Source organism: Paramormyrops kingsleyae, chromosome 15 (assembly GCF_048594095.1).
Source record: "Paramormyrops kingsleyae isolate MSU_618 chromosome 15, PKINGS_0.4, whole genome shotgun sequence".
NCBI lineage: Eukaryota > Metazoa > Chordata > Actinopteri > Osteoglossiformes > Mormyridae > Paramormyrops > Paramormyrops kingsleyae.
The window spans coordinates 3,044,718-3,072,334 of NC_132811.1; the positions used below are offsets into that span (position 1 = coordinate 3,044,718).

The window sequence follows — 27,617 nt, forward strand, 5'->3', positions numbered from 1 at the left end:
ACATAACACTGAGTACATAACACTGAGTACATACTGTAACGCTGAGTACATACCACTGAGTATAACACTGAGTATATAATGCTGAGTGTAACACTTTAACGGACAGACACTGTCCCAGCTATATTATCCTGAAGTTCCTTTAGCCAAATCATCGCTTCTGTACACCTGTTTATTAAAATCTTCTTGCATAAATCACTTTTATGACCACTGATGCAGCCATTTATATGTCTTTTCTATGAGGACAGCTAACGCATTCTATATCAAATAATTACACAAGGCAGGAAGACCATCTTAACTTTTCAACTAACGGAACCAAAGGGTTTGTTAAAATTATAAATAAATTCTTCTTCATCTTCTTCTTCTTCTTCTTCTTCTTATTATTATTATTATTATTATTATTATTAAGGTGGGTGGCAAACAGTACGATTTAAGCAATGATGTTTCATTGATACTTAAATAGTCAGACGTACAGTCGAGCACGGGAGTCGGGGGCGGCTCCGAGGCGCGCGAGCGGGAGGGCCGGTACGGTGGGACATGCAGGCAGGAGACGGAGTGCACAAAAAGGGGAGGAACCTGCAGGAGGCATAAACAATTACAAAACGAAATACCGCCTGGCCAAAGTGGCAATGAAACGTGAATCTCTGCATGCAGCGCAGGACTAAAGTTACTCTGTAGCGAAGGAGCCATCGATTGCAAGAGCGCCTGTATCTTGCAAGCGGCGCCACTTTACTTCTGAAGCTTCTGCTCGCTCCTGTCACCTTTAGTCAAAACACTGGGTTCAATAGACGGAAACTCTTGCTTTCAGCACCCGAAGTGGGGACAGCTCCATTCTCTCCCTTTTATGTACCATAGACGAGCTGCTTCTTTTTTTTTATTTTTAGGGCAGTCAGTTCTGACTCAGCGTTTCACTTCCAGTTCAGTAAGACTTTGCACATATGAACACCTTCAGTGAATTTATGTTGAAAACACTCAAATAAGGAACATTTCCGACTGGAGAAGAACCGATCTGACTTTACACTCAATATGTACCAGGGGCACTTGCAGGTAAGATGTTTGACGAGTCTGTTGTGTTTTTGCAGAAGATACGTGAATTGCGATTAAACTGGCGATGCCACGTAAATAAGTATAAATAATAAGCTTCAAGGTGCGTTTCAAGGCAAGGGCACCTTCGTAAACGGGATATAAGCGAAAACTGTGAACCCAGATTTCAGCAATTAACAGTGAATTCGGCGCAAGCCATCTTTAATGATACATTTATGTATTAACATGTGCATGCTTATTGTCGTTATTCTGCCCCGTTTTAGGAACCGACGAGCTTTCCTGTCATTTAACCATTCTAATATTTACAGTATTTACTATACCAAATTGTATGTATAGTTTCAAAGGCGCACGCCTGCTGTTTTAAGCAAACCTGAGAAGCTTGACGTATTTAATTTGAGAAAATGAGCTGACCGGCTTGTATTGGAATTGTTCACTGAAGAAGCGGGCTGAGACGGAGCGCCTTTAGCCGGCATTAGTTTGAGGGACGCGAAAAATCTCGGATACTTTAATCATCTACTCATTTCAATAGATCCTTAATAGATTTTCAATAAATTCACTCACATTTCTGAGTAATATCAGCATGGCATAAGTAGCCTAGCGATTACACATAGCATGCATGGACCTACAAACGGCTAAGAAAAACACAGGTTTAACTACAAAAACACATTTATGGACGATGGAAATATAGTTTACCCCCTTTAAAACTGAGTGTAAGCAGGAAAACCACGCAACAGGAGAGTTATATATCAATATACATGTCGTATTTTAGGACATAGCGCCGAATTTTGTTTTCTTTCTGAGTTACATGTTCAATAGGCTATGGATATGATTATATTTAATTCGTGGTTATTTACTGAATTACTTTATGTCCCATTCCGGTTTTAATTTTTATTAGTGATATTACATATAGACAGCTGATTCACACTATAATGCTTTTGAGCTTATTCTTTATGGCACTGCTGAAAACCTTCAGAACTAACATTACATTGTAGCGGTGTAAAGAAAACGTGCTAACATGCTAGATGGGAAAAAAAAGCGGATCGTCTGAAACTCCAGCCGTAATGCATACATGACTGATTTATTTAATCTTGAAAAATCAATGCCGGTGCTTTAAGAAATCAAATGCCTTCCACAAAATTGAACACCTACGCTGTCTTTAAACGACGTTATATATGGATCGAATACTTTGTACTTCGTTGATTTAAAGTGCATTAGGAACATTTTGCGCCCTATAGTGGCGGTGTGAAAATTCATTATTAATAGCTTAATTTTCTGTATATCTCTAAACACCTTCTCAGTTAGTATAGACCTATACAGTATTTGTTTTTGGAGTTTTATTGGGGTGCGGTTCCAATAATGAATTAATGGGCGGGGCAATGTGAAGTGTTTAAAGTGATAGGTAAATTAGTGTGTGTGTGAGAGGCTGTGTATACACACTTGTGTTTTTATCACCAGGATTTTAGTCCCCTTTACAGCTGTTTCATTTAAAATTTACTGCCTAAATTTGACAGCTAAGTCAAAGAGACCTGTACATGTCTGATTTACAGCCTACCATCTGTGATGGTTTTGGTAGCACTCCAGAACAAATTTGTACTCCTAAGAGTCATTGCTTCATAAAAGCTGGACGAGTGGACGAAAAGCTGGAGCCTCTCACATGACCTAATTAATAATTGGTTCAGTTTGACAGGAATTAGACACAGCAGCACTTACACTGGTAATTAGGCAGATCATATTGTGTGTGCATGTGTGTGTGTGTGTGGGGGGGGGGGGGGGGGGGAGTCATTTTAGGCAGTGTGTGTTTCCTCACACCTTCTGCCTCCGCAGTCTTTAGACAGAGGACCCACCTTGGGGATGGACATGATCTCATAAGGACTGTCCTTTCATGGTTACCTTTATTCCCATCCACTTATGATTATATATTATGGAGTCTAACTGAACATGAGTGAAATCTGTCACTGCGACACTCTATTGCAGCCCCGAAACACTTATCTGATGAGTTAGAAATGTGTGTTTCAGTAGTTATGTTACCGTATATCCAGAAAAGCTGGGCCGCTACTATCCCTGAAGAGTGACTTTACTTCTTATTCCGTTGTAATTCCATGTATCAACACAGACTCAGAAACTGGCATGTTTTTATAATGAAACTTAGCCACTAAATGTCGGCCTGTTTAAATACTTCCAGAAAAAACACTGATGTTTGTAAAGAGTGACCTTAGATCTGAGTTAGTGTAGACCCAGGATTTCAATCTCTCTCTCAGATTATACATCTTCAGGCACTGTGTGCTCTGCCCCCCCACCACATCCCAACAATCACACAGGAATGAAAATCCCCCAAGAAGCAGAATGATTGCACGTATGAATTTTTTTTATAAATATATCCCATTGCCTTGTGGCGCATCGGCAAATAATCGTCTCCTTGAACTTGGCGTATACATATTTCACAAATATGGAGGAACTGTTGCTGTCATCCATCCATCTTCCAAGTGCGTATCCATTACAGCTTCCTATAGGGGGCCTGGAGCCCATCCCAGACAACATAGGGCGCGAGGCAGGGAAACACCCTGGACGGAAGGCCAGTGCATTAGAACACAAACACTATGGGCATTTCAGAGACACCAGCTCACCTGTTTTTGGACTGCGGGAGGAAGCCAGTGCTACTTAGGGAGAACATGCACACACATGCAGAACGGCAGCGAGATTCAAACCCCCAGCCCTGGAGATACCAGTCCCAGACTCGGAGCTAATGAGTATTTTTTACATTGTATCTATTACGAGTTAGATGGCTACATAGAGATGTGCATAATCTCAGCATCTTACATGTGGAACAGTTGGCAGTGTAACAATCTTTGGCTAAAAGGTCTGTCTTCTCCTGTTCACCCTAATTATCCAGCTATTGGTGTCTATCTGCTGAGACGGAAAAATGACTTTCACGTTATGGGATCACGTTGACTGCTGGTCTGTGTTCTGACTCTTATCCTGCAAATACGTTTGATCCACATGGATTGGATGTTTTTTTTTTTCCTTTTTATTATCTTAAGGCCAAGTTTACCTCCACTAAAATGATTATTTTGTTATTGCAGTCAACAAACAGCCTTTATTTCTGTTAAACGAAAAAGCATTTCATAGAATTATCCATATCGTAATTTCAGAATTATCTCATAACGTTATAGATCAAAATAAAATGCAAAATTTGACTTCAGTTAGTAATTAAAAAATGTTGTCCTTTTAAAAGTTCCTAAAGTGGCTTTGACTTCACTGGTTAAGTGGCTTGAAAGCAGAAGCATACAATATACATCTTGTAGGGAGGGCAAGGTTCCCCAATTTCCTCTTTGCCAGCACTGCAAATACAAAAATGCAGTGTTCCGCGAGTGTGACACAGCTGACTCAGGTCTCCGTAACTGGAGCAACAGGAATAACACAGGCCCAGCTGCGACGCTCCTGGGAAGCAGGGCGGAGAGACAGTATGAATGTTCTGCGCGGTTTGGGTGGACTCTCACTTCTGTTTTATTATCTGTTACTCCTGTTTGCTGGAAAACTCTCCACCATGGCAAAGTATCCAAAAATGTTTTAAATGGTGACTAGGACCATAAACAGCTATGGTAAATAGTGTACAGTAGTAAATACCTTCATATTGTTTTTGAATGTTTTAACCCGAAGCAACACAAAGCATTAATTTGTCCTTTTTTTACTGCAACAAGTCCTGAAAAATGTTCTAATTTGGAAGATGCTCTAATTATCTCACAGGTTTTCGCTTCACTATTGGTTTCAGGAGATGAATATTAACTCTGCTATCAGTTGGCCCAAATGCATGCCATTGGTACACCATAAATGTCTCCAGACTTGTAATTGAATTACATCTACATTACATTCCATTAAAACAAGACCGGACTTGCAGTTGTATGCCAGACAATAATAGGCAATATGTACATTGAATGTGCATTACATTGTATTACACTGTAAGTAATGGGTTCACCAATTCTTTCAGCTTTGCCCATTCGAATACCTGATGTATGACTAGATAAGCAAATTAGATCACAATCAACTTAATGTAAAAACCTGAGCTGCAATGTTTATGGCCTTTGTAGAAAGCTTAGCCTTTATCCACGAAGAGGGCTTTTCTCTTTATGTATCCTTGAATAGATTCAGCAACTTAAAGAGATCGGCCTTGCGGAAAATGGGATGAATTATCAGTTAGGGAAAAGACTTTTATTATTAGACCCGCAGTGAAATAAAGAGGTTTGCTTTTCACAGAGGTAACTGGACCACAATTTTCTGGACTGTAAAATTAATTTGGACAAGAGTGAGTCTTGCTCAAAGACCCAGAAAGAGCACTTTGCAATCGCGGAGAACCTCAGCATTCCAGCCAGAGGTCTCGTTTCATCCAGCCAGAGTAATTTGATGGTATTCAGACCACCGCTGAAGTTCTCGTGTGGCTGCATATTGCCATTCATAGTTTTTTTTTTTGAAAGGTCCTGCTCTAACCAGGTAAAGGGAAATCCATCCAGTTTTGATAACAATTACTGGACTGGAGCTCACAGATGATGCCCTAGACGTGGGCAGGAAGCCAGCGAACCTGGGAGCACAGCGACCGGCCGATGGAGGCTCAGGGGCTCACGTTCTCCTGAGCCAGATGAATCTGGAAGCTGGAAGACTGAACCGAACGCTAACGCCGTGCCGGTACGTGCAGCTCGTACTTCCAGCTCATAAATACGTAGTAATACTCGAAATTATAGGTATGCTGGGGCAAACCGTGCCAGCAGAGATCTCATTTTTATAATAAGTATAAGAAGGGACAAAAACAGTTTGTAAGCATATTGATGTCTCCCGTTTTGGCGTGCTTTAAATATATATATAAATTACTTGTAAACTGTCAGGTACAGTCAGTCCTGCGCCAGAACACAATTAATGAGTTGCTGATAAACGTGCCGTACTGAAATACACATATCCAATGGGCAAAATGGGGTCAAGGGAATGCAGCTCCAAAACTAAGTAACTAAGGCAAAATAAAATGAATTAAATAATGCAAACAGTGATACCAGTGGCCAAAAATGTAATTATAAGAAATAAAAATAATTCATTAATGAGTTTCGGGTCTTATGAGTCTCACAAGACTTGCCTAGTAACCGTAGACCTTGCTAACTTGTCGATTGCTCAGAATCAGACGTAGTGAATCATAACAACCGGCAGTACAAATACAGCAGATTACGGTATGCGGAGTGGCACTGAAGGCAACATGGTTACAGACAGTTTACAAAAAGTAAATGTAAAATATTATTAGATTTTTAGAATTTAACACTTTGACCTACAGTATGCAATTCATGGATACACAAAAAGATAGATCTGAAAACCAGTTTGACTGATTCACTGAAAAGAATCGGTTCAAAAGAATGATTTGATTCCGAATTGGACATCACTGTCATATACTTGGATAGTTGTTTTTGCGTGCAAGTAGTATTTCTCATTCAGATCACATCAGTTAATACTGTAGTTCACATAGTGCTTTTCTTTCTTACTGAAAATGAAATGAAAAAGTGCAATGAATCTTGGGATATGTTTGGCTGCGAAGGATCCATGGGGTAGATTCTTCGTGATTTAGCATAAGGACGACGCAGTTCTAAACCACATTTTAAGGAGCCTTCAAAATGGGACAGCCTCGTCGTACCGTCGTGATGTATTCAGTCCTCAAATTAGCCCTTAGGATGTAGCCCCAGAATTCAGACACATCCATAATGTGGTTTATCAGCACCTACAGTAGTGAACCTGCCTGACAACCAAAGGAAAGATGTCTAAATTCCTTCCACTTACATCAGAACCACTTGATGAATATCATCGCCACAAAGCTGGAATGATCTCAGTTTAGAAACATATTGTTCTGTTACTTTTGTCAGAAATTGAATCATGAAACACCAAAGACGTAGTGAATTACTTTTAAAATGCTACATGCCCTTGTTTAAACCATGATTAGTATTTAGAGATACATTATTATTGCTTTGTATGTTATTAATGTTAAATAAGTAATGTGAAGCAGTTGCTCATTTGTGTTACGGCAAGTCACAGCTGGGAAAACTGTGACAGTCCACTGGCAGGCATTTAAACTTACAAAAGGTAGGTGTGAATCATCAAAAACAACCAGTCAACGAGATCACAGGGCAACAAGACACAGGTGGAGAGCTAACGCTAATGAAGCTTCGGAACTTACAAGACCTGAAACTAAACAAACACAGGGAAATACTACAGTATGAGAAAAATCAAGAAACAAGTAAAATAGAACATAAGCAAGGCAGGGAATGAGAAACATAAACAAGACAAATTAAACGGAGGAATAAACGGTCATACTAGGGATAAACCAAAACAGGGAAGCAAAGGACTAAAAACTTGGAAAATCAGAAAACCAATAAGCAAACAAAACAGAGGTTGATTTCAAACCTACAACTGGAGGATTAGGGCCTTTGTGCCATACAGTCAGCCCATTGAGCTATGTGGCAGTCCAAGGTGCAGAGGAAACACACAAGGGTCTAATACAAAGACAGGAGGGAACAGGATGGCCAGCACCACCTGCTGGCCAAGCAGGGAAGTGACATGAAGTCCAGGGATGGAAGGGCGCTGACCCTGACAATTTTCTACTTAAAAAAAACAGTCTAAAATGTCAGCCATCGTGATACACACACACACACAGACCTGTAATGACATCTTTGTGGGACCGCTCATTCATTTCTATCGGAAAAATGCTAATGCTAACTATGACAACCTTAACCCCTACCCAGCCCTAACCATAAACATAAGTAAACAAACAAAATACAAGAGTATACAAGGGAAGGTCAAAAAAGGGGTGTTCATCACAGGTATATTTGGACCATGCACACACACACAAATATTTTTGAGCAAAATCAGACAGCAAACTGGGAGCTAATCTGACTTTTCAACATTGCAGGTATTTCATGTTGTTTCTAAATGGCAGTGCTGTGTAATGAGGTAGTAACCCAAAGCATTGGCATTCTGCTAAGCACTTCCCATTTATTTCCACTTTCTGTTTTAATAACTGCCACTCAGCTCTCTGCCTCCATTCAGTTCTATACGAAGGAAGGCTTTTAATTGTGCTGGCTATGGTTTCCTTAGTAACTTTAGGCACATTCACACTTCGATGGGAAAACTGGGTAGGCTAGCAACAGTATAAAAAGCTGCATATTACATTTGTCTGATACTTTTATCCAATATAGCAGAAAGAAAGGGGGTTACAATTCATGAACACTGTCCTGGGATTCAAACCCCAAGCCTTTGCATTATGAGCAGAACTCAATATTTGCTGAGCTACACAAACAACAACAGAAAGACGGAATATGTGTCTGTTGTTGGTTGTGTAATAACTAGGGGTGCATCAGTAGTGATATAGTATCGGTATCAAGTCTGATAAAGTGCTCCTGTACTCGTGCTTATCCTCGTGACAATGTGCCGATGCATACACGAAAACAAGTTCATACGGCAACAAGTAATCGAATTAAACATCTAATAGCTCAGCCTAACAAAGAGTATAACCAGATTTCCACCAGTGGCACTCTGCAGCAACCCACCATTCAGCAAACACTAGAGGGAAAATGGTGAACGCTAACTGTCATGCAGTGAAAATAACACAAGCTTTTATCCAGTATATTGGATACAGTATACAGAGAGCGTAATATTTTCTGAGGTGGTACTTGGTGTAAAATGTTTGTAAACCATGGCTGTAGATGGTTTTAGATGATGTGCTGATGCATTGTTTTCCACAGCACCCCCCCTCCCCCAGGGACGGATTATGGGTTGTGTGGGCCCCTGGGCAAAACGTTCGCGAGGGCCCCCCCCCCCACCACCACCACCACCACCACCACCACAATTCAAGGGCCCTTGGCAGCCAAACGCCCTCCCTCCATGTTTCCATCAGAGGCCCTATAGGGTCAGGGGCCCTTGTAGGCAGAGGATCAAAGAATGTAGGCCCTCTAAAATAGACAAACGAAAATACATTGTTGATAAGTGTTGCAAATTGTTTTGGGCTAGGGGCCCCACGGGCCCCCTGCACCCCAAGGGCCCCTGGGCAGCGGCCCCGCTGGCCCGGTCCGTAGTCCGTCCCTGCTCTCCCCAACCCCCCAGTGGTCGGCACGTTTCAGAGTGGATTATGCTTTCTCGTTTTATTATTTCGCTAAAAAAATTGTGTCCCACATGGCTCCACATGCTTTTGTGTGTGTGTGTTTTATTGCTTATCCTAAGTGTTACCAGTGAGTACCAGCAAGCACGCATTAGTACTCATTCTGATGTAAAAAAAAAGGTATCGATGTATTCGTAGTACTAGCTAATGGGTGAACTTGGGTCCTTTAGCAAGTGCCCGTTTTTGAAAGCAAATTATTTTATTTTTGTAATGAATGCAGCACATGCTATAACTTGCTGTAAATGCAAATTTACTCTAATTTCTCGTTAACCGCAAACAGTAACTATGCAACTGTTCAGTGCTAAAATAACCACGAATATGCATCTTTCTGTGCCCAAACTTATCTCCTGTCAAATGAAAATACACAAGTATTTTCACAGAACTGCACAGCAGCTCCACCAGCAGCATTGCGCTCGCCCGGGGCTGCGGGTTCGAGTCTTGGCTCTTGGCCTGCTGATTTAGCATGTCCTCCCTGTGTTTGTCTGGGTTTTACTGAGGTGCTCTGGATTCTGGCCACCCGCCTCAGAGATATGCTTCAGGTGAACCGGTGACTCCAAAGGAAATTGTAGTGCGAGCAGTGTTGGGCGTGTTTGAATGCCCAGTAATGGACTGGCATCCGGTCGTGGCTGCAGCTCTGCCTTATCCCATACAATCTCTGGGATAGGCACTGCACCACAGTGGGATAGGCACTGCACCACAGCCTCTGCAATTAAAGAATATATATGCTGTATAAAGAAACACATCTATGGATTTTCACATCAGGGTTAGGAGAACACCCCTCCCCCATTGGTGAAGAGATAGTATTTTAGCAGATATCTTATTCAGGGCAGCAATTAATTAAGTAAATATTTTAGTCACACTATGCAGCCTTGCAGTCTCATCGTTGCACTTATTTCACTTGTAACTGGAAAGTTACCATGTTTGCTTGAGGTCCTTATCATATAACCGTTATCATTTGTTTTAAGAAACAAGCATGATATGACATGTTGGCATTTAATATCTGCATAATGCATCTTTTCCCTGTTTAAACACTCCCCTTTTTAGTCTGATTCATGCTAGGGAAGAGAAACAGGAGACCTGTGCATAATAGGTGGGCTTAATGTTTTGGTGGAGTTCAATCCTGTCAATGAACCATGTTTTTCTTAGAATAACCGACCTTTGACCTGTAGTCTCCATGAACACGGTACCCATAATCATAACATGAGGAGCTACATTCAGCTCTGACAGCCGAGTGTTTTTTTGTACACAATCAGACCTTAGCATGCTGCTTAATCATTCCCCGTGGCTTCATTCGCCTCATTGCCTTTTTACGTAATGGGACGAGCTTAGTAATCAGCGGGATCAAGTCGTACCTCAGAGATGACATGGTGGTGCTGCTTCGTGACTCTTTGAGATTGCGAGATTCCTTTCTCTTAAAAATTACATGCAAGTTAATAATATGGCCCCACTTTACTAATGAGTAAAGAAGATCGGCTTTCCCCTAAATTCCAGGTATTTAATTTGCAGAAGTTCCTGTCCAGACAAATACGTACAGGACCAACTCAAGATGGATACCACAAATATAACAATACAAATTGCAGCTTTATGAACTATGTATTTCAGTGCCGAATTGGTATCAAAGGTTTTACTGGTGTTAAAAAAAAACATTAGCATTACAACAGAGATCCATAGAAAAAAGGAATGTATGAAGAAAAGGAATGTATATATAAATGCATATGTTTAATAAAAGTATTACTGTAGTTAGGAAATGGGCAATTTTTTGTGCTTGGAAACATTCGCAAGGAATAAAATATAAAGAATCCAGTGGCAGAGGGCAAGCTAACAGTCTGAGGATCTATACCATCTACAGTATATAATAATAGAAGAGTAACAGTGGACAATATGTGGTCTCCACATTTATCATACCCCATCTGTGGTCCTGCCAGTCATTTATTTATTACCCAGTGCGCAGAATGAGACTGCTGGTTCAGTCATTGTTCTCCGTCCTCTGTTCCATGTCCAAGGCGCTGTGTCAGAACTTCCTGTCTATCTATCTATCACAGAATATCTTGCTCTGACAGTCTTGCAAAATGTATGGCCTCGATCAACCCCAGTCCAACGCATTTGCACTCACATGAAGCATGTTAATGAATGGACATGGCAATAAGTTCTGTCTCAATCTATCTGTTATTTTAGGTCATAAAAATAAATTGTTCACTTTTATTGAAACAAGTACAGCTTCTCAAGACATGTAGGCCACCCCCACACATCATCAAGCATGTCAGAACCTTATTTTTCCCAGGTTAACAGATGACTTTGGATTAAATTATTGAGTGCTGATGTGAGTGGTTCTGCGCACATCATAAACAGAGCAACGTGCACGTTAAACCATCCACAGTGTCATTGTCCCTGATGCCCTGAGTCACGCTGCTCCTCTAAACACGGGTCCCAAGGACAGGATCTTATGCAGCCCTAAAATCTTAAACGTCTCTTGCTGCCTTCTGGCTCGTAAGCAGGTATTAAATGGAGAAGAGAAGGGGCTGCAGTCAGCTGACAGTATGGTCTTTAATAATCGCATATATGTGGCTGGGCGTATCACTGCTAAAATATTATGGTGCATAGCTACACTTAAATTAACTACCATATTATAATGTAGTATAAATGAATATGCCGTTCCACCGATGCATTCTTTCTGGTAGGTCATTACTATCTTTTTCCCTTTCAGGTCATTACTATCTTTACTAGCCATTGTGTAATGTTAATGTTTTACTATAATTACACTGTGTTTTTTATTATTCTGGTTGCCAGTCCCACCTCTGGGACCTGGGTTTGAGTCTCCGCCTGGGTCACATGTGTGTGGAGTTTGCATGTTCTCCCCGTGTCGTCGTGGGGTTTCCTCCGGGTGCTCCGGTTTCCCCCCACAGTCCAAAGACATGCTGAGGCTAATTGGCGTTGCTAAATTGCCCTTAGGTGTGCGTGTGTGAGTGAATGGTGTGCGAGTGTGCCCTGTGATGGGCTGGCCCCCCGTCCAGGGTTGTTCCCTGTCTCATGCCCGTTGCTTCCGGGATAGGCTCTGGACCCCCCGCGACCCAGTAGGATAAGCGGGTTGGACAATGGATGGATGGATGGTTGTCAGTCCAGGGCGCCAATACTGTCTGCTGTGTATTTGCTTCTAGCCTGTGATGATGTCATACTTCATACAGTTTGAAGAAAGAGAAGGAGGTGATATCAGTTTTGCAGGTTGTCGAATTTAAAGTTAAGGAAATTGGCAATAACATCTAGGGCAAAAGGAGGAAAAGACTCAACACAATTCTCATTGTTCTCCTGTGTGCTTAATAGCTAATTTGTTTGATATTTCTCCTCGCTTGCTCCAATAGACTGATCCTGAGAACGGAAAATCATGTGGTTGTGACTCAGTGTATAAGGCATGCAGATACAGTCAGGATTTTTGGTGAATATTCAACAATGGATGGAATGGACAATCTAAGCAATTTCAAAGGTGTGGTGACTGCTGGTGGCAAGCATGACGGACCCAGCATCTCTGAAACAGCCGCCGTCCTGGGATCAGTGTCGAGTTTACAGAGGGACGGTGCGAAAGACAAAAACGTCCAGTCAGCCGCAGTCTAGCTGCCGAAAACAGCGGAGGAGAAAAGGGAGACTCGTTATGAGACTCGTTAAGGCCAACAGGAGGCTGCAGGCGCAACGAGGCCGTGGAGCAAACACCATCAGGATGTTGAATCCATACCTTGAAGAATTCAGGCTGTTCTATAGACACAAAGGTTCCTTCCTGATACTAGGCAGGTGTAGCTAATACATTTGCCCAGAGGATTATATAAAGCTTACCTTTAGAACACAGTGTACATTTATTCACTTCATTAAAACTTTATATATTTATATATTGTCTCACAACAAAATATGTGGAACTCGGGGTGAATGTCGTGCAACTGGTTTTAAGTTAGATCTTTACCCCCATTTTCAAATGCCAGGAGAAATGAATATAGCAGCTCCTAGATTTAATGTGACAGGAAGTCAATCGCTTTCACTTCTAGGGCTGGAGTATCCGCCGTATGTGCATTAGCTGCCGGAGAGACGGGAAGGGCGTCGTTTAAGGAGGAGCGAGACGAGACCTGGGAACGGGAGCGTGGAAGAGAAACTGGCGGACAGGGTGCCGGTTTCAGTCGCCATCCTTCCAGCGGGATGCCTTCAGGGAGAGAGAAAGCAATGAGTGGCGGCGTTTGTTTAAGGAGCTGCAAAGCTGAGCGAAACAGACCGACTGTTTGATAGGATATTTCATTTCCAATATAAGGAGAGAAATTTTAACAACGTTCTACAGGATGAACTACGGAACGCTGCTTATGGTATGACAAACATTTTATATGACTCTTTGATCACTTGTTGGTTTATTGCTGGCCTCTTATGTATACGTCTTGCTCTGAGCTGCAGTATAAATCTTGTTCAAAGTACTAGGTCAGATCTACTTATTTCTTTTGGGGGGACACAGATTCATTCATCTTCAACAGCCCCATTCTTGAAAGCGAGAGGTATTATCTGTACCCGAGCCAAGTCACCATTGGCATATGCAACCGATGCATAAATCCAGGTGAGATAAGAAGGGGATGGTGCACCTACCCATCAGGAAGCGTTTGGGGGCTGATGCACGGTGCAGACGGCGACATGGTGGTGGAGATGCGGGTCGGTGATGGCAAACTCATGTCTCCCAGAAAACATTTTGGTAGTAGCTTATAGATGCTGAAAGTAAGTACTAAACTGAGATAATGTTGCAGTTATTTATTGAATGCAATATTAGCAGCCTGTGCAAAAGAAAACAGGAAATTAGATACGCATATTTTATAATACCAACTAAGGTTTTCATTGAGGAGCTGAAGTCTTCAGTGGCACCACTGGTAGCAGGTACTGTACAGCATCTAAGGCACATGTGTCACGCAGGCTGAGCAAGCACTCAGCTCCATGTCTACAGATACGGTTTGTTAAAGGCTATGAACATGACATCTGATATGTCTTGGTAAAAGTATCCAACTGCATAAAAGGAGCTACTGTTAAAGTTTAAATGGCTTATTTAATGAACACAAATATGCAGATTCGGATAGACAAAAGTCAAGGAGACTGTTTGATATTAAGGATGCATTAGCACAAGATCTTCTGGGGAGTTAACAGCGGAATGCTTTGGAGGATCGGCTGTCCTCTTCGTGGGGGGGGGGGGGGGGGATATTAGGCCACGCCCCTGGAAAAGCAGGTCAGGATCGTCAGGGACCTTAAACCCCAGAAAGCACACCTGCTAGCATCTGCTGGAGATGGTTAAGGTCTAGGGGGGAGGGCTGTGCTGATTCTGTAAGGTCTGGGGGGGATCTGGACCCCTTGGGGGGTTGTCCCTTTTTCTCTGTGGTGAATGAAACCCCCCACCCAGACATTGTGCCACGGGGAGGCAGGTGTCTAAGGACATGACGCCACCAGCCAGCCCTGTGAAAGAGCCGGGGGCAGAGACCCCTGGGGGGCTCAGCGGGGTCAGGCTGCTCGTCTGGGCACTGATTACGCAAATGGGTGCTCCAGCAGTTACAGCATGTTCTTCTCTAGCCTCTTGACTTACACGCCAGGCCAGGCTGTCATGCCCTGCAGCATCCAGCAGAAAGCCTGAGCTCATCACACAGACGTGGCTGATGTTGAGGGCAGCAGAAACCCCTGATTGCAGCCACTCGCTTCCCCTTCTTTCCTTCCTCCTCCTGTGGTTTTCGTGACTATGCACAGTTTTCCATGTCTTCTATACATCCGTGGTGGTATTGAACGTGAAAGCCACTCCAGACTGAGTCGTCCTTATTGTTTTCAAAGGGATTATTAGGCGTCAGGTCGTGTTCGGAAACTTCGCGGCATACAGTGAACCCCGTCAGTTGCCTTGAGCAGTCGTGCGACAGCAAATGGTTTGTAAGCAGCTTTTAAATGCTTGTGGTGTGTTTTTTTTTTGGGGGGGGGGGCGTTTGCTGCCCTGTACTCTGTACACAAGGACAAATGGAATATTCTCTGACGTTACCCACAAGTCCTCAGGTCCCAGGAAGGCGGTTTGCTGTGGGCAGATCCATGGCCACCACAGACTTCGATACTCAGCTTGATCCTCCACACGGGAAAATGAGAAACACTGATAACCCTCAGATTACAGAACCCAGTTATATTATGGACGGGTACCTTTATCGATGAGGCAACACAGCCTAGTATTTAAGCTTTACCGACATATTTTTTAAAATGAATTTGCTTGTATTCCAGTCTGATAGCATATCAGAGACAACCTATTCTGTTCTGGCTGAAATGTTTTATTAAGACTTGTGCCACAGTGTGATTGAAGACCCCACATTAAAATAACAAAGAGGGCTATAAGAATCGATTTATTCTTTTCCCTGGCAAAAGTTCAGTCCGGCCGAAATGCGGCCTGCTTCTGTGGTCATTAGAGTTCTTCTGCTGGCTGGGGACAAGTACAAAAATAGCCATGACTGGGTAAGTGGAAAGCACTTGCTGACCAGACACAAAAGTTTGTTGTAAGCTGGATTTTTCTGTGCTTATTTAATCGCTGTGAGGTGTTGCACCCATAGCGTGATGCAACTGAATAAAATCAAATTCAGGTAAATTAAGTGAATGAGATTTAAGGTAGAAAAACATGTAAAACTATCTGTGGGGTGTCAACAGTTGGAAGTGAGAAGGAGGATTCTTGTTTGATTTGTGTTTTTTTTCCGTTGTATTTTTATTTCGATGTACTGTGCAGGAATGTAAATGTAACTTGGCACGAACCTACATTTCTGTATGCATCCGCACAGAAGGCTGTGTATTTGTGGGAGAGCGTGTTGCCAAATCAGAGAATTAAGCTTGGGGTAAGGTCATTGCATGATGGATGGGGCTAACATGGAGTAAAGGCTAACCGTCCATCCATTTCTGCTAAGCTTAATACTGAACAGTGGTGAGAGGAACGCAGCGAGCATCTGAGCTGGCCATCCTGCCATGAGTCTTTGGTACCTAAATTAGAGACAATCCCAGCCGGTCTCATGAAGCTTTGCAGCACAGTGGTTTACGGGGGAATTACAACAGCCTGTCTCCTCACTGAGACCATGCACCCTGCAAATAAACACGCCGACTATACAGCGGGGAATTAATCCCGTCTTCTGTGACCCTCTGCAAGATAAGTAGCCGGAAGATGGCTGGATGGATGATGGACGGATCGGTGCTTTTGCTGTTTGTTATGTATGAGTCATGCTTTTCCATGTTTACGAAAACTGGTAAACTGAGAAGCTGAAAGGCAGCATTCCTGGACTTCAGGTGAAGATTATATACCATTGTAAGACTGGTAAGGTCTAAAACATCAAAAGAATACAGTTTTTTTTTGTCAAATATCACCATGCCGTAGCCTTACATTGAACACCATTATAAATCTACTTCCAAAAATTATGTGACAGTTATAATAGTGCAGACAGTGCATTTTGAGAGAGCTGTATACAAACAGTGAAGTACACAGTCTACTGCGTCAATAAACCCTAAAGGTGATGGATACCTGTCAGGGATATAAATCTCGTTACTCCACTCCTGTCCCGAAACACTCTGTCCCTGCAACCTATCGTATCAATTAAGCATTCTCCTTACTAGTGATTATTTTTCTTGCCAGAGAAGCAAGCACAGAAAAGGTCAGTCCTGCTTGTAGCCTAGGAGAAGGATTCTCTTGTCAGAAGAGATAGAAATTATCTAGAGAAAAATGCAGACCCACTTTCTTACTTATTAAACTTTCCCAAATCCCTGAAGTGATATCATTTGGAATCGCTGTGATTGGAATTTCAGACTATCTGTATTCCCTTTAATTAGCAATTAAAGGCCAAAATGACAGGGTAATAAAAACTTTATCAGTTGAGCAGCTGCTCTGTTACAATACTACAATACCGCGTCTTAATTCACGTTCATCCTGTTTGGCTGCAGAATTTCTTGCTGTTGCTGTGGCAATTTCAATAATGTTGTCATGGTATCCTTTTAAAATTTGCTTTTGTTCAGAAGCCCATTACCTAACACTCTATTCAGTGTTACGTTGGTGTAAACAATAAAGCAAAAATCAAGACAGACAATTTGTGATGTTTTTAAATGTCTGGATTTTTTCTTTGCATCCAATGTCTCTTGGTGGTATCGACTTGAGCAGAAATGTGAGCCGTTTGAGAGCGATCAGGACCGTCAAAGTCCCATGACCCCTTATGCAATCGAGCTACAATTTAATCGGAAGTGAAGATGATCTTATTTATTTGGAATGAAAAATGAGAATGGATTTGTCAGTAGGGCGGTGCGCGTGCGGCGAGTTCCTCAGCAAAGCTCAAAGTGATTATCGGAGGATCTCATTTACACTCCACTTCTACTTTGTTAGGGCCGAATTGCTCTAGTTTTGCCTCTAACTCTGTTTATTGGTGCATAAGTCAAAATTGCTCTTTATTCACTGATTCAAAGTCACCCCATAAGGCCAGTTAAACACGGCCCAGTGTTAGTGCATCAAGGAAAATGAACCTGTGATACTTTCCGAGTCCTTCAGGCGGGGTCCCTGTGTACAGCAGAATAGGCGAAGAGACCCAACTTCATTATCGCATTTGAGAAGGTGGAAGCCATTTAGTACCTCGTATCCTGGGAGGTGGATGTTTGGGCCGAGTCCAAGTACCATACTGGGTCTACGGAAGCCGGTGAGGAGGGAATGCCGCACACTAAATCTCTGCTCTTTAAACAGATATGGTATCCAGTTACAGATACCCTTTAGCCGGAGGTTATTGGCAGGATATGTCAGTCAAAGTCATGGTGCACGGGTAGATGAGGGATGGGCGTCCCATAAACGCGGCAGTCAGTCTCCATTACGGGAGAAGTCCTGTATTACATTACTGGGCTATTTTCAGCTGTTTAGGAAGCCTGGGGGTATCGATCTGTTGTTAAATCCACTATAATGGGGGTGCGGCATCACTGGACGGCTTCATTCCCATCCCTGAGCATTCAAGAGTGAGAGGGAAGCGTATTACAAGGAATGATGGGAAACATTAGATGTATCTAGTAGGCGTGATTACAGGGAGAGCAAAAGATGGTGTAATCCAGATATTAAGCATAATTATGGCAGTTTTTGTAGCAGCATTATCTGTGTAGCTAGTATCAGCTTTTCTTTAAACTGGTAAACCATAAGCGCACTGTTTGCTTATGTGATTCTGGGAGGCCAGTCTCATGGTGACTGCTTATAAATGCAGGAAGTGCTGAGTCACTGCTTTGCAGGGAAAGTGTGACTGTGCGTCTCTCATATGGGAATAAATTATATGGCTATAAATAGCGTCTGCATGCTGCTTTCCCGGTTCGTTTTGCAATATCACGCATTGTTCTTTTTTTAGAAAAATCTATACATTGAATTTAGGGCTTTGATTTTCTGCTTGCTGACATCGTGTTTTGCTCCTGCTAAGGTTTCCCTAAGTCCCCGATAAGCTTTTAGGAGGCAGCTGTGTAAACATGAACCTGTGTAAACAGATTTCGCAACACAGTTGGATGAGAATTTAAGGGGATGTCGCTCTGTCCAAGGTGCCATCAACGCATGACACTGCACTGACATTCCTCCTGGTCTCTTAATCGTCTCACTGCAGATTCATAGATATCATTTCTTCTGCAGAAGAATATTTCATGCTTCTGGCTGAGCTGTTTCCAGGACTTGTTCTGTTGATCAGTGTAAGAAAAAAATATTCTACATGTAACACTGTATATTGTTTGTAACACATTTGGCCAGTTTCCCAGTCAAGGATTAAGCCTAAGCCTAGACTAGCTTTGAGTTACAATGGTGAATCTCCATTGAAATGGCAATTTAGTCCAAGACTAGTCTTAATCCTAGTTCGGGAAACCGGCCCATATTGTTTATCAGAGCAGCTATACCTCTACAACATGTATGTAAAGATATTTTGCTGAAGATTTATTAGCGACATTTGAAGTTTTTGTTTTATTATTGCATGTATATTTTAATTACAGTAGTTGTAACTGAAAGCACTGTATGGGAGCAGCTTCTGTAGAGCATCAGTATGTCTCTCTGCCTGAAAAGGAAACTCTTCCTGCTTTTTGCTTGCAGTGTCGTTGTTTTTCTTGTTTTATTTTGATGTACTAGAGAGGAATATAAAGAGGGGGTGGGGTACAGAATCAGCAAGCTCTGCTGCCTCCTGCTAATTCTGAACTTTTTCAGCACTTTGTGGTTTCACACCACACTACACGAATCTGTCTAACGATTCAAAGAAGCCAAGACGACCATTCATGAACCGCATTCTCCAGTTTTATGGAGAACATCACTGAGAATATCCATTTGCACCTTTTTTTACCATTATAGTGGCTTCTGTGAAATAGACAGGGGACTCGTTTTGACGGGGACTTCCAGAGCACTGGCTGAATCCTGACAAGAGCAGACGGTGACCTTTATCAGCTTCTGAAATTCCAAAAAGCTTCCCGAGTGGTGTACGAGATGCCTTCAGTGAAGGCACCTTGATGCTTCCCTGACCCACCTCTGATGGTAAAAGAACCCAGCAGTTCAAAGTGTGAGTCATGCTCCATATGAATAATAATAGATTACAAAAAAAAAACAAATAGGAAAAATTAGCCGCTATCAGGTGACAGTGCTCCCACAAATGCATTATTCGCAGTTTAAAAATAAAATCGGACTGTATGTGTTCTCTTTATACTGAGCCAAACTTGGCAAGGATGAGCATTTAGCAAAGAGCTATGACTGCGGACCATTAGCGCCTGGCATCCTGCTTCCGAGCTGATGGCTTTCAAAAGCGTTTGCTTAATCACTTGGATCTGGCTGCAGTGTCATAGTCCAAAGTCTATTTGGGCAGATTTTACATCTGCTGCTACAGACCGTTATTGCGTACGTCAGCAGGAGTTCATCTGCGATTACTGAGAGGGTGGTAATGGGACCTAAATGGACTGGGAGGGGAATGCATTTGGTTTGACAATTACAGGTAGGGCAATTTAATGTGTAAGTGTTTTAATTTTGAGGAAATGGAATGTTAACCTTTAAGCAGTGTTCAGTGTTTTAAAACAGGAGCGAGTCACAGAGTTTCATCTGCAAAGCAGAACTGTAATCCGTGGTAGCTGTCCCTTCTGTTTTGTATTACGGACACCTGGTCAACAACCCTAGCATTTAACAGAAGGGGCTGCAACCATTAGGTATTTGCAATGTGTGGAATTGCAGTTCAAAGTTTATTTATCTTATCATGTGTAGTTGACAGTATTTCATACGCTGTAGCAGATTACTCATCTGTGAAAGGCTGTGAATATTTTTGCTTTGCTAATACGGTATATTTACAGTACCAGTCAAACGTTCACACACTGACTGAAAATCACCAGCTGAAAATCATAACAATCCTAAGCTCACCTTGAGGTTGTGTAAGTAATGTATTATCTTATGAACAAGAAACGAGATGGAGTGCCGTGACAGATGACCTGGCCCCCACAACCCCCCCCCCCCCCAACCTAAACCCTATGGAACTGGTTTGGAATGAGTTGGATCAAAGAGTAAGAGCAAGGTAGCCAACGTGTGCTCAGAACTTGTGGAAATTCCTTCAGGACTGCTGGAGAACCATTCCAAATGGCTATATCTCGGAGCTGGTTGAAAGAATGCCAAGAGACTGCAATGCTGTCATCGAAGCAAAAGGAGGAGTCTGAAATTTGAGAAATTTTTGAGATGTTGAACTCTGCTCTTGGTCATTGCAATATTTCATATGTATTACTTCACTGCCTTGGGGCCTTTTACTATAAGGTGAATATCAGCTAAAATAGAGACAATTGTATTAAAAGCAGGTGTTTCCAGACTTTTGGCTGCGACTACATATGACAGAGGGTGTGATTTTGGACACACATCTAAAAAGCAGGCAGCGGGATTTATAATTATTCACTGGAGTTTTGTAAACAAAGCCAAGTATGCATATGGTTTCGACACTAATGGAGAAGAGACTCACATCATTGCGTCAGACAGGAGGAGATGAGAAGAGCCATGAATGTGAATAGATGGGCAGCCCAAGCACTGTCTGCTTCTGCAGGGCTGCTAACGGTGACGCTGGGGGCTGCTGGCTCTGCTCCACGGCCGGTTGCTGGGCTGCACACGGCTTAATTGCAATGTCAAGTCAGGTAAGCCAAGTCGGCCTTTAGCCCAGGCAGCGACAAGGCTCCCCCCCCCGGGGGCCACACGTAGGAGGGCCAAACTGCACAGGGTTTCCCATGTGAAATGCCACGGGCAGACTCTATGGCGACTCTGAATCCAAACACGAATGCTCAAGCCCCGCCAGAGACATTGTTCAGTCTAGCTAAATGTTCAATTTCATGAGATATTTTTTGCCATTAATCATTGAAAAAAAAAAAAACAATTTCCATTTCATTAATTAAAATGTGACATAGATAACTGCAAGTGACATCTAGATGGCTAGTTTTGAAAAAGGAAACATATTTAATAAAAATATGTTGTGGTGTAGTTGTTTCTTTGTGGGTTTAAAATGAATGTCTGTTTCATTTTTCTTGAATTTATGAGCTTATCAGTAAGTTTTGTCTTAGTTTAGTGTGACTAGAGTGCTTGTTTTTGTTCTGGTGTGACGTTGCATTATAGGTGATGGATAGGTTTTGTTCTCTTTTCTTTCTTTTCACCAGCGTACAGATGTTGTATTCGTACTTCTGACAATAGTCTTACCTATTTTTTACCAAGTCATTTTCATCGCACGCGGAGTCTTAATACACATCCGTTGGGTTGATTTCACTATCAAAGTGACCGGCATTGGAGGCTGGCATGGATACCGGCGGAAGGGAAGTGCCGGCGTCACGAGACACTGCGCGTTACGTTCACCGCTGGTGTGAGAGAGACGCGCAGCTAAGCTGCATGTGCATTTAGTGCGGAGCGTAAGTGAGCGACCCAATCACTGTGTGGAAGTAGGACAGCGAGCGTTAGGTCACTAATGAAAATGAATTGCCATTTGCGAGGGGAAGTAATCAGGTTACGCCCAGTGCTGGCGAGGATCCCTCCCCCTGGAGCAGTTTACGTGGCCCAGCTCTGCGTTAATATAAGAATCTGCAGCGTGAGCAGAAACAGGAGCTACTGGTAATGAGCCCCACTCCGAAGGAGCGGAAAGCACTGTCTTAGGGCGTGTGATCGGCGGGAAAAACGGCCTTGATGTGACGATTGGAAAAGGGGGGGGTGGGTGATCAAAGCTGGGAGACTCATGATGCAAGGGGAGAATCAGCATATGGAGGAAGGAAGCGTTACTCCATCCGTCCCCGTCCCCCCGGCTCTCGCCACCAAACTCCCATGTCCTTACTCTTGATCCCCTGTGGATGATAATCCTAGCAACCGTTTCCGAGCTAAAAAGGCACATAGGAGTGATGTACAGGGATGCGGGACCTACTCACAGGGATCCACAGATGCTGCAACAACAAAGGCACAGAGAAAGCAATTAAAAATCCAGCTCTTTTGGGCCGTAAAACAAGCCACAGAGTTTTAATTTTTTTATTAAGGTAGCTAAAGCCAAATGCAAAGATGAAATGTTTATTTACATCACAGTACAGTGTTTGTATGCATTTGTTAAATGAAATCTGTTAATCTACTTGGTGAATGTAATTTGCAAAGATGAGAGGATCTTTCAATCGACACAGAAGAAAGATTATCCATTAGACTTGGTCCACACAGAAAAGATTACGTTGTTTTAAAACTCTCGTGCTTAATCTTGGCTGAGCTCAGACATGATTGTGAGTTACAATGGGAATATAAACGGAATTAGATCCAAGTAAATCACTAAAATTACTTCATGTAAAGCCATTATTCCCTTGGTGGCGTTGAATCGGCGAAGGTTTGGTGTGATTTATGCCCCCCCCCGGTGGCAGGTCGTATAGCATCACAGCAAGGTCAGCCCTGTCCCTTCATTGTGTGTCAACAATTTCATGTGACGTACGGGGTCAGTTCATTGGTGGGCGTCGTGTCAATCACAAATCAACAGCCGTGATAGACTGAAACACAGTCGAGAAGCTACTTCCTGTCTATGGGCTCAAAGGCTAACAATCACTTACTGTATTATAAGCCCCTGGTTCCTGGAGGCTCCCAAACTGAGGAGAGATGGTGGGCAAACCATCAGAAAATTGCTCGCAGGATAATGGCATTGTGTGTGTTATAGACACCCCATGTTTACCTTCCGTAATAAGAAGAGCAAGCGAGCTTGCCTAAAATATTCCCTCCATTAGCCTATTTACTTTGTTTATATCTCACCTCCCGTCCTCCAAAGAGCAATGGCCTTCCTGAATAGCACTTCCTATTTAAAATCACAGACCTCTGCATTTTTCATTGTGTAAGCCTGGCTAATGGACTTTATGCTTCCTTGTGGTTAACAATTACCTTTGGAACCCTTCTTAAATTAGGTTCTCAACCATCCTGCTCCTCTTCAGAATTTGCTGTTCAGATACGGATATCGTAGTCAGTGTCGGTCAAGAGTAGACATTCATCTACTGATCCTGTGGTTAAGTAGCTAGATTCCAGAAGATTCTGGACAAAGGCTACTGCAAGATACTGGATGCAGGGAAAGTACGCTGCGTGGGAAAAGGCCATAAAAGGTTGATGTAGCTTAGATCACATTAGACACATTTGGGGGGGGGGGGGGGTGAGTCTATGTGCCCATGATCGGAAAATCACTGGTTCAAGTCCTAGCCTCAACAGAACAGTCACCCCAGGGGTGCTGCACATTGGATGACCCTGGGCTGCGACCCCCACACTATGGAGAGCGAGTACTTGTGCAAATGGCAGATAAAGCATTTTCAAGTAATTCAGCATTTGTGCAACTCACTAATATTACAACAACAAGTTTGGCCTGAAATTCCAGCACTTGACTCTTTGGAACACTTACTTACTTCATGTAAAGTTTGTATATTCATTAGTGCCGGTCATCACACCTCTTCTATAGGTGACACATTCTGCCGTTTGTCATTCATGGTAAAATGACTCGGCATTGTAGCTGCGTTTGTAATTCTGATTTAGTTACTTTAGTCCCTTTTCATGTGGTGTTTCCGTTATTTTGTCCAACTCCCATATTTAATGTCCTGCTATATAGCTAAATTGGTGGAAGTGTTAAATCTAAGCTATTTAATTTGCTTCCAATAAAAGCTCCTTCCAATGCAATAAAGGTATAGAGCATTGCCAGCATCCCCTGCTGTACAAATGCGACCATTTGCTGCGGGCGCCCGGCCGTAAAGTGCAGCACTGCACGGCAGGGGTGAGGCAGCTCCCATATTACCAGATTCTTCAGAAAAAAGCGTCACAGACAATTGTCATTTTCATTGCCACAAAGAACCTCATCGCACTCTTCCTTTGTCTCACAATCACCAATCAAAATGCCTTTTGCTAATCAGTCTGATGTTAGTCTTGATCTCCCTTTCTGGGAAGAGGTGGGGCAGACAAATTGAGGAAAGGCATTCTGTATTTTTTTAATTTAGATTTTTTTGACAGATCCCTGACAGCTTACATTTGGAATTTAGGATAATTAAGCGACTGTCCTCTGCTGCAGCTAGAGCCATGACTGTAGAGGGTGAGCTTTGTAATGGATGGAAGACCTTTGTTATTTGTCTTATGAGACACACATAACAAATAGCTGTTATAAGGTGTGTGGCAGGCAGGGGCCACGACGAGCGACGCTGGCCGTCTCATTAACAATGAGATCATGGAACGAAGATCTGCTGAGCAAGATGAAGTGCAATAATGATGTACTCCCACCACAGTAATATTAGGTCAGGATATGGGAGCATGTTCAACATGCATGGAGTCCAACTCTTCTTCCAGCAAGATACTTATAGGTTTTAACAGGGAGATTTCGTATTTAATATTTCCTTTTTATTTTTTTTGTGACATCTCTTCAAAGCGGAGAAGTGCATGATTTCAGTAACGAGAGGAACAGGGACCCTGGTGTCTGTGGCCACATCTCCAGAGCTGATGTCCAGGTTGAGCATTTCGATTGTGACGAGGCCAGAACGGCTGAACTGTCCTTTGTTAAGCTCACCTTAAACTCCCATTTCCAAAAAACCCCAGACCTGTTGCCCCAACCCTGTGTTACATGGAATACAGTACTGTATAAACTTCTATAACTGACTAAAAGCTGAGGAATTAAACTGTGAATGTTTTGCATATGATGCATTTTAAAAAATAATGTCATCTGTGCATCATGGCCGCATCAGAATGCGCTCAGGCCATGAAATCTTGTGCATATCACGTCTTGCTTGTTTAATAACATTGAATCTTGCCTTTTGTGTCATGGCAGTTTGTCAGCCATTCCTTTGATTACCAGCTACAATCAGCCTGATTAACAGCAGCATATTAAAGGCGGAGAACATGACATTGCATTGACTAAGGACAATAAAATCAAGCCTTACATGGTACTGTCAAAAGGCTATTAATGCTTTATATACTGCAGCTCAAATTCAGACACTACAAGCTGAAATACAAGAACCTTGTGCTTTGATTCAGGAGATTCTAGGTGTGGCTTGATGGGCTGAGTGGATGATCCACACACCCCCAAGTGTAAGGAATGACACTTACACTTTTCCTGGTGCCTTTGCTTTAAGTGCATCCAGCAGATCTTTACTCTGGTTCTAGGAGGGCTTGAAATGTCAATGTCAACTTTATGGCTGAGAGTTGAAGTAACTGGCAAAAAATAACTAAACTAAATAACTAGTATGTGTTACTATAAATAACTAGTGTTACTACTATAGTAGGATGAGCAATAATGCACTTTTGCTGGAGTTCAACAAACTCCACAAATAACATTGCGAGTGAACCTCATATGTGGTGCTGAAGGGGTTCTTATTAAACTGTTGTTGCCTGGGCTTGTTTGAGCTCAAAGATGGTCTGTACTGCCCATTTCCGGTTCCACAATATTTACTCCATCTTCTTAGAAGTCACTAAAACTTAGGTGCAGCTGATAACGAGGCTGATTACTGACCAGAGGCGTTATTTTCCGTGTCATGGCAGCATTTTTTCATTTTTTAATTTTGCAGACCATTCTTAAAAAGATCCGGTTATGAAAAGATCAGGAGCTCGGGATCTTAATGCATGATGTGATATTTCGTTGTGACGTGTAGTTAGCACCAGATGCCCGTGTAATTAACTTAAAATAAATGAGATTTATGGATTCCACAGAAGTGACAGGACGCGCTGCTCATATTCGTACTGAAAAATGTTGCCCGAAGCACATCGAATTGTGATGCGAAAGTTAAGAGAGCTGTTTAAGGGCATCAGTCCGTCAATGCAGCAGAGTTATCAAGATGAGTGCTGTTTTATTATGGCCCATTGTTATGCAGATTGAAAATTCCTCATGGGACTTCAAGGCAGTCTGTATGTCCTGACGATTCTAAAGCAATCGTCGCAGAATGGCTCAGCGACTCGAACCCTTTGTTTAGGGGGTGGGGGTGTCAGTTTAAATAGCAGCAGCAGTAGGAGAATGCCCCACTTTGAGATGTGAGACAGCCACGTTCTTTCTAGATCTTTCTCTGTCTTCCTGTTGTCTTTGCCTAGCAAAATATCACCAGCTATAATCCATCTTGCAATTTAGAAGTTGTATTAATTAAAGTCTCTTTTTTAAAATCTTTGCTCCATATGATTCGCTAATTTCGTTCCAGGGAATCTTTGTACTGAGCAGGGAAAATCAGTTACGTGCATCTCCAGAAGCGCCATTTATAAACCTCCAAGCCCAACCTTTGTCTGTTGACTTAGATAAATGGGCATGTGCAAAGTGTTACTGTAATTATTCTTTGGTTACATTTTGGACAATGCAGAGATCATGTGGGTAAGATTCATGTTGACGTAATATTTCCTTAGAGGTTTTATATACCTTTATTAATCTTCCCTCATGCTGCCCCCCCCCCCCCCCACTACTCACAGCACCATAGGACAAATGAACCAAGACAGTGCTAAAGAAAAACTTATTAAGATGTGCTTTTCTAACATCTATCTGTTCTTTATTTGATAACAATTGATTTAATCATTTGTTTAATTTCCCCCGATCAATACGAAGGGGAAGCCACTCAAAGGTATTGACTAGGCAGAGCACGAGATTACCGCACAATTGAGGTATTCTTTGATTTTGTGCCAATCTGTAAGATTAGGTGTCGGTGTACCTTTGATGCGAACTGGTACTTGTTTTGCTCAATTTTGAGTAGCAAGTGAACTAATATAATTTAATTCTTATAAAATAAAAACAAATGCTGTTCTGTGTTGTATATTTAATGAATCATATCAAACATTATACTTTTACCAAGCTAAAGTAGTGTTTTGTGAAACGCTTCAGTATAAATGTTTCTGAAGTGAGAACATGCAGTAAATTGCTGCCATGATCACAGGTGCCCAGGTGGTCCTCTGCGGAGTTCAGAGTACGCT

The 27,617-nt window shown here is 42.4% G+C and overlaps 1 protein-coding gene across 1 annotated transcript in view; it reads left to right on the plus strand.

The window, feature by feature from the left end:
* Positions 1-536: 536 nt before the first annotated feature.
* Positions 537-27,617, plus strand: part of pex5la (peroxisomal biogenesis factor 5-like a) — a 68,567-nt gene continuing 41,486 nt past the window's right edge. Inside the window, exon 1 of the mRNA XM_023844090.2 lies at positions 537-1,044. Within this exon, the coding sequence (XP_023699858.1) occupies positions 1,024-1,044 (21 nt within the window). The 5' untranslated portion in view covers positions 537-1,023. The remainder of the gene's footprint in view (positions 1,045-27,617) is intronic.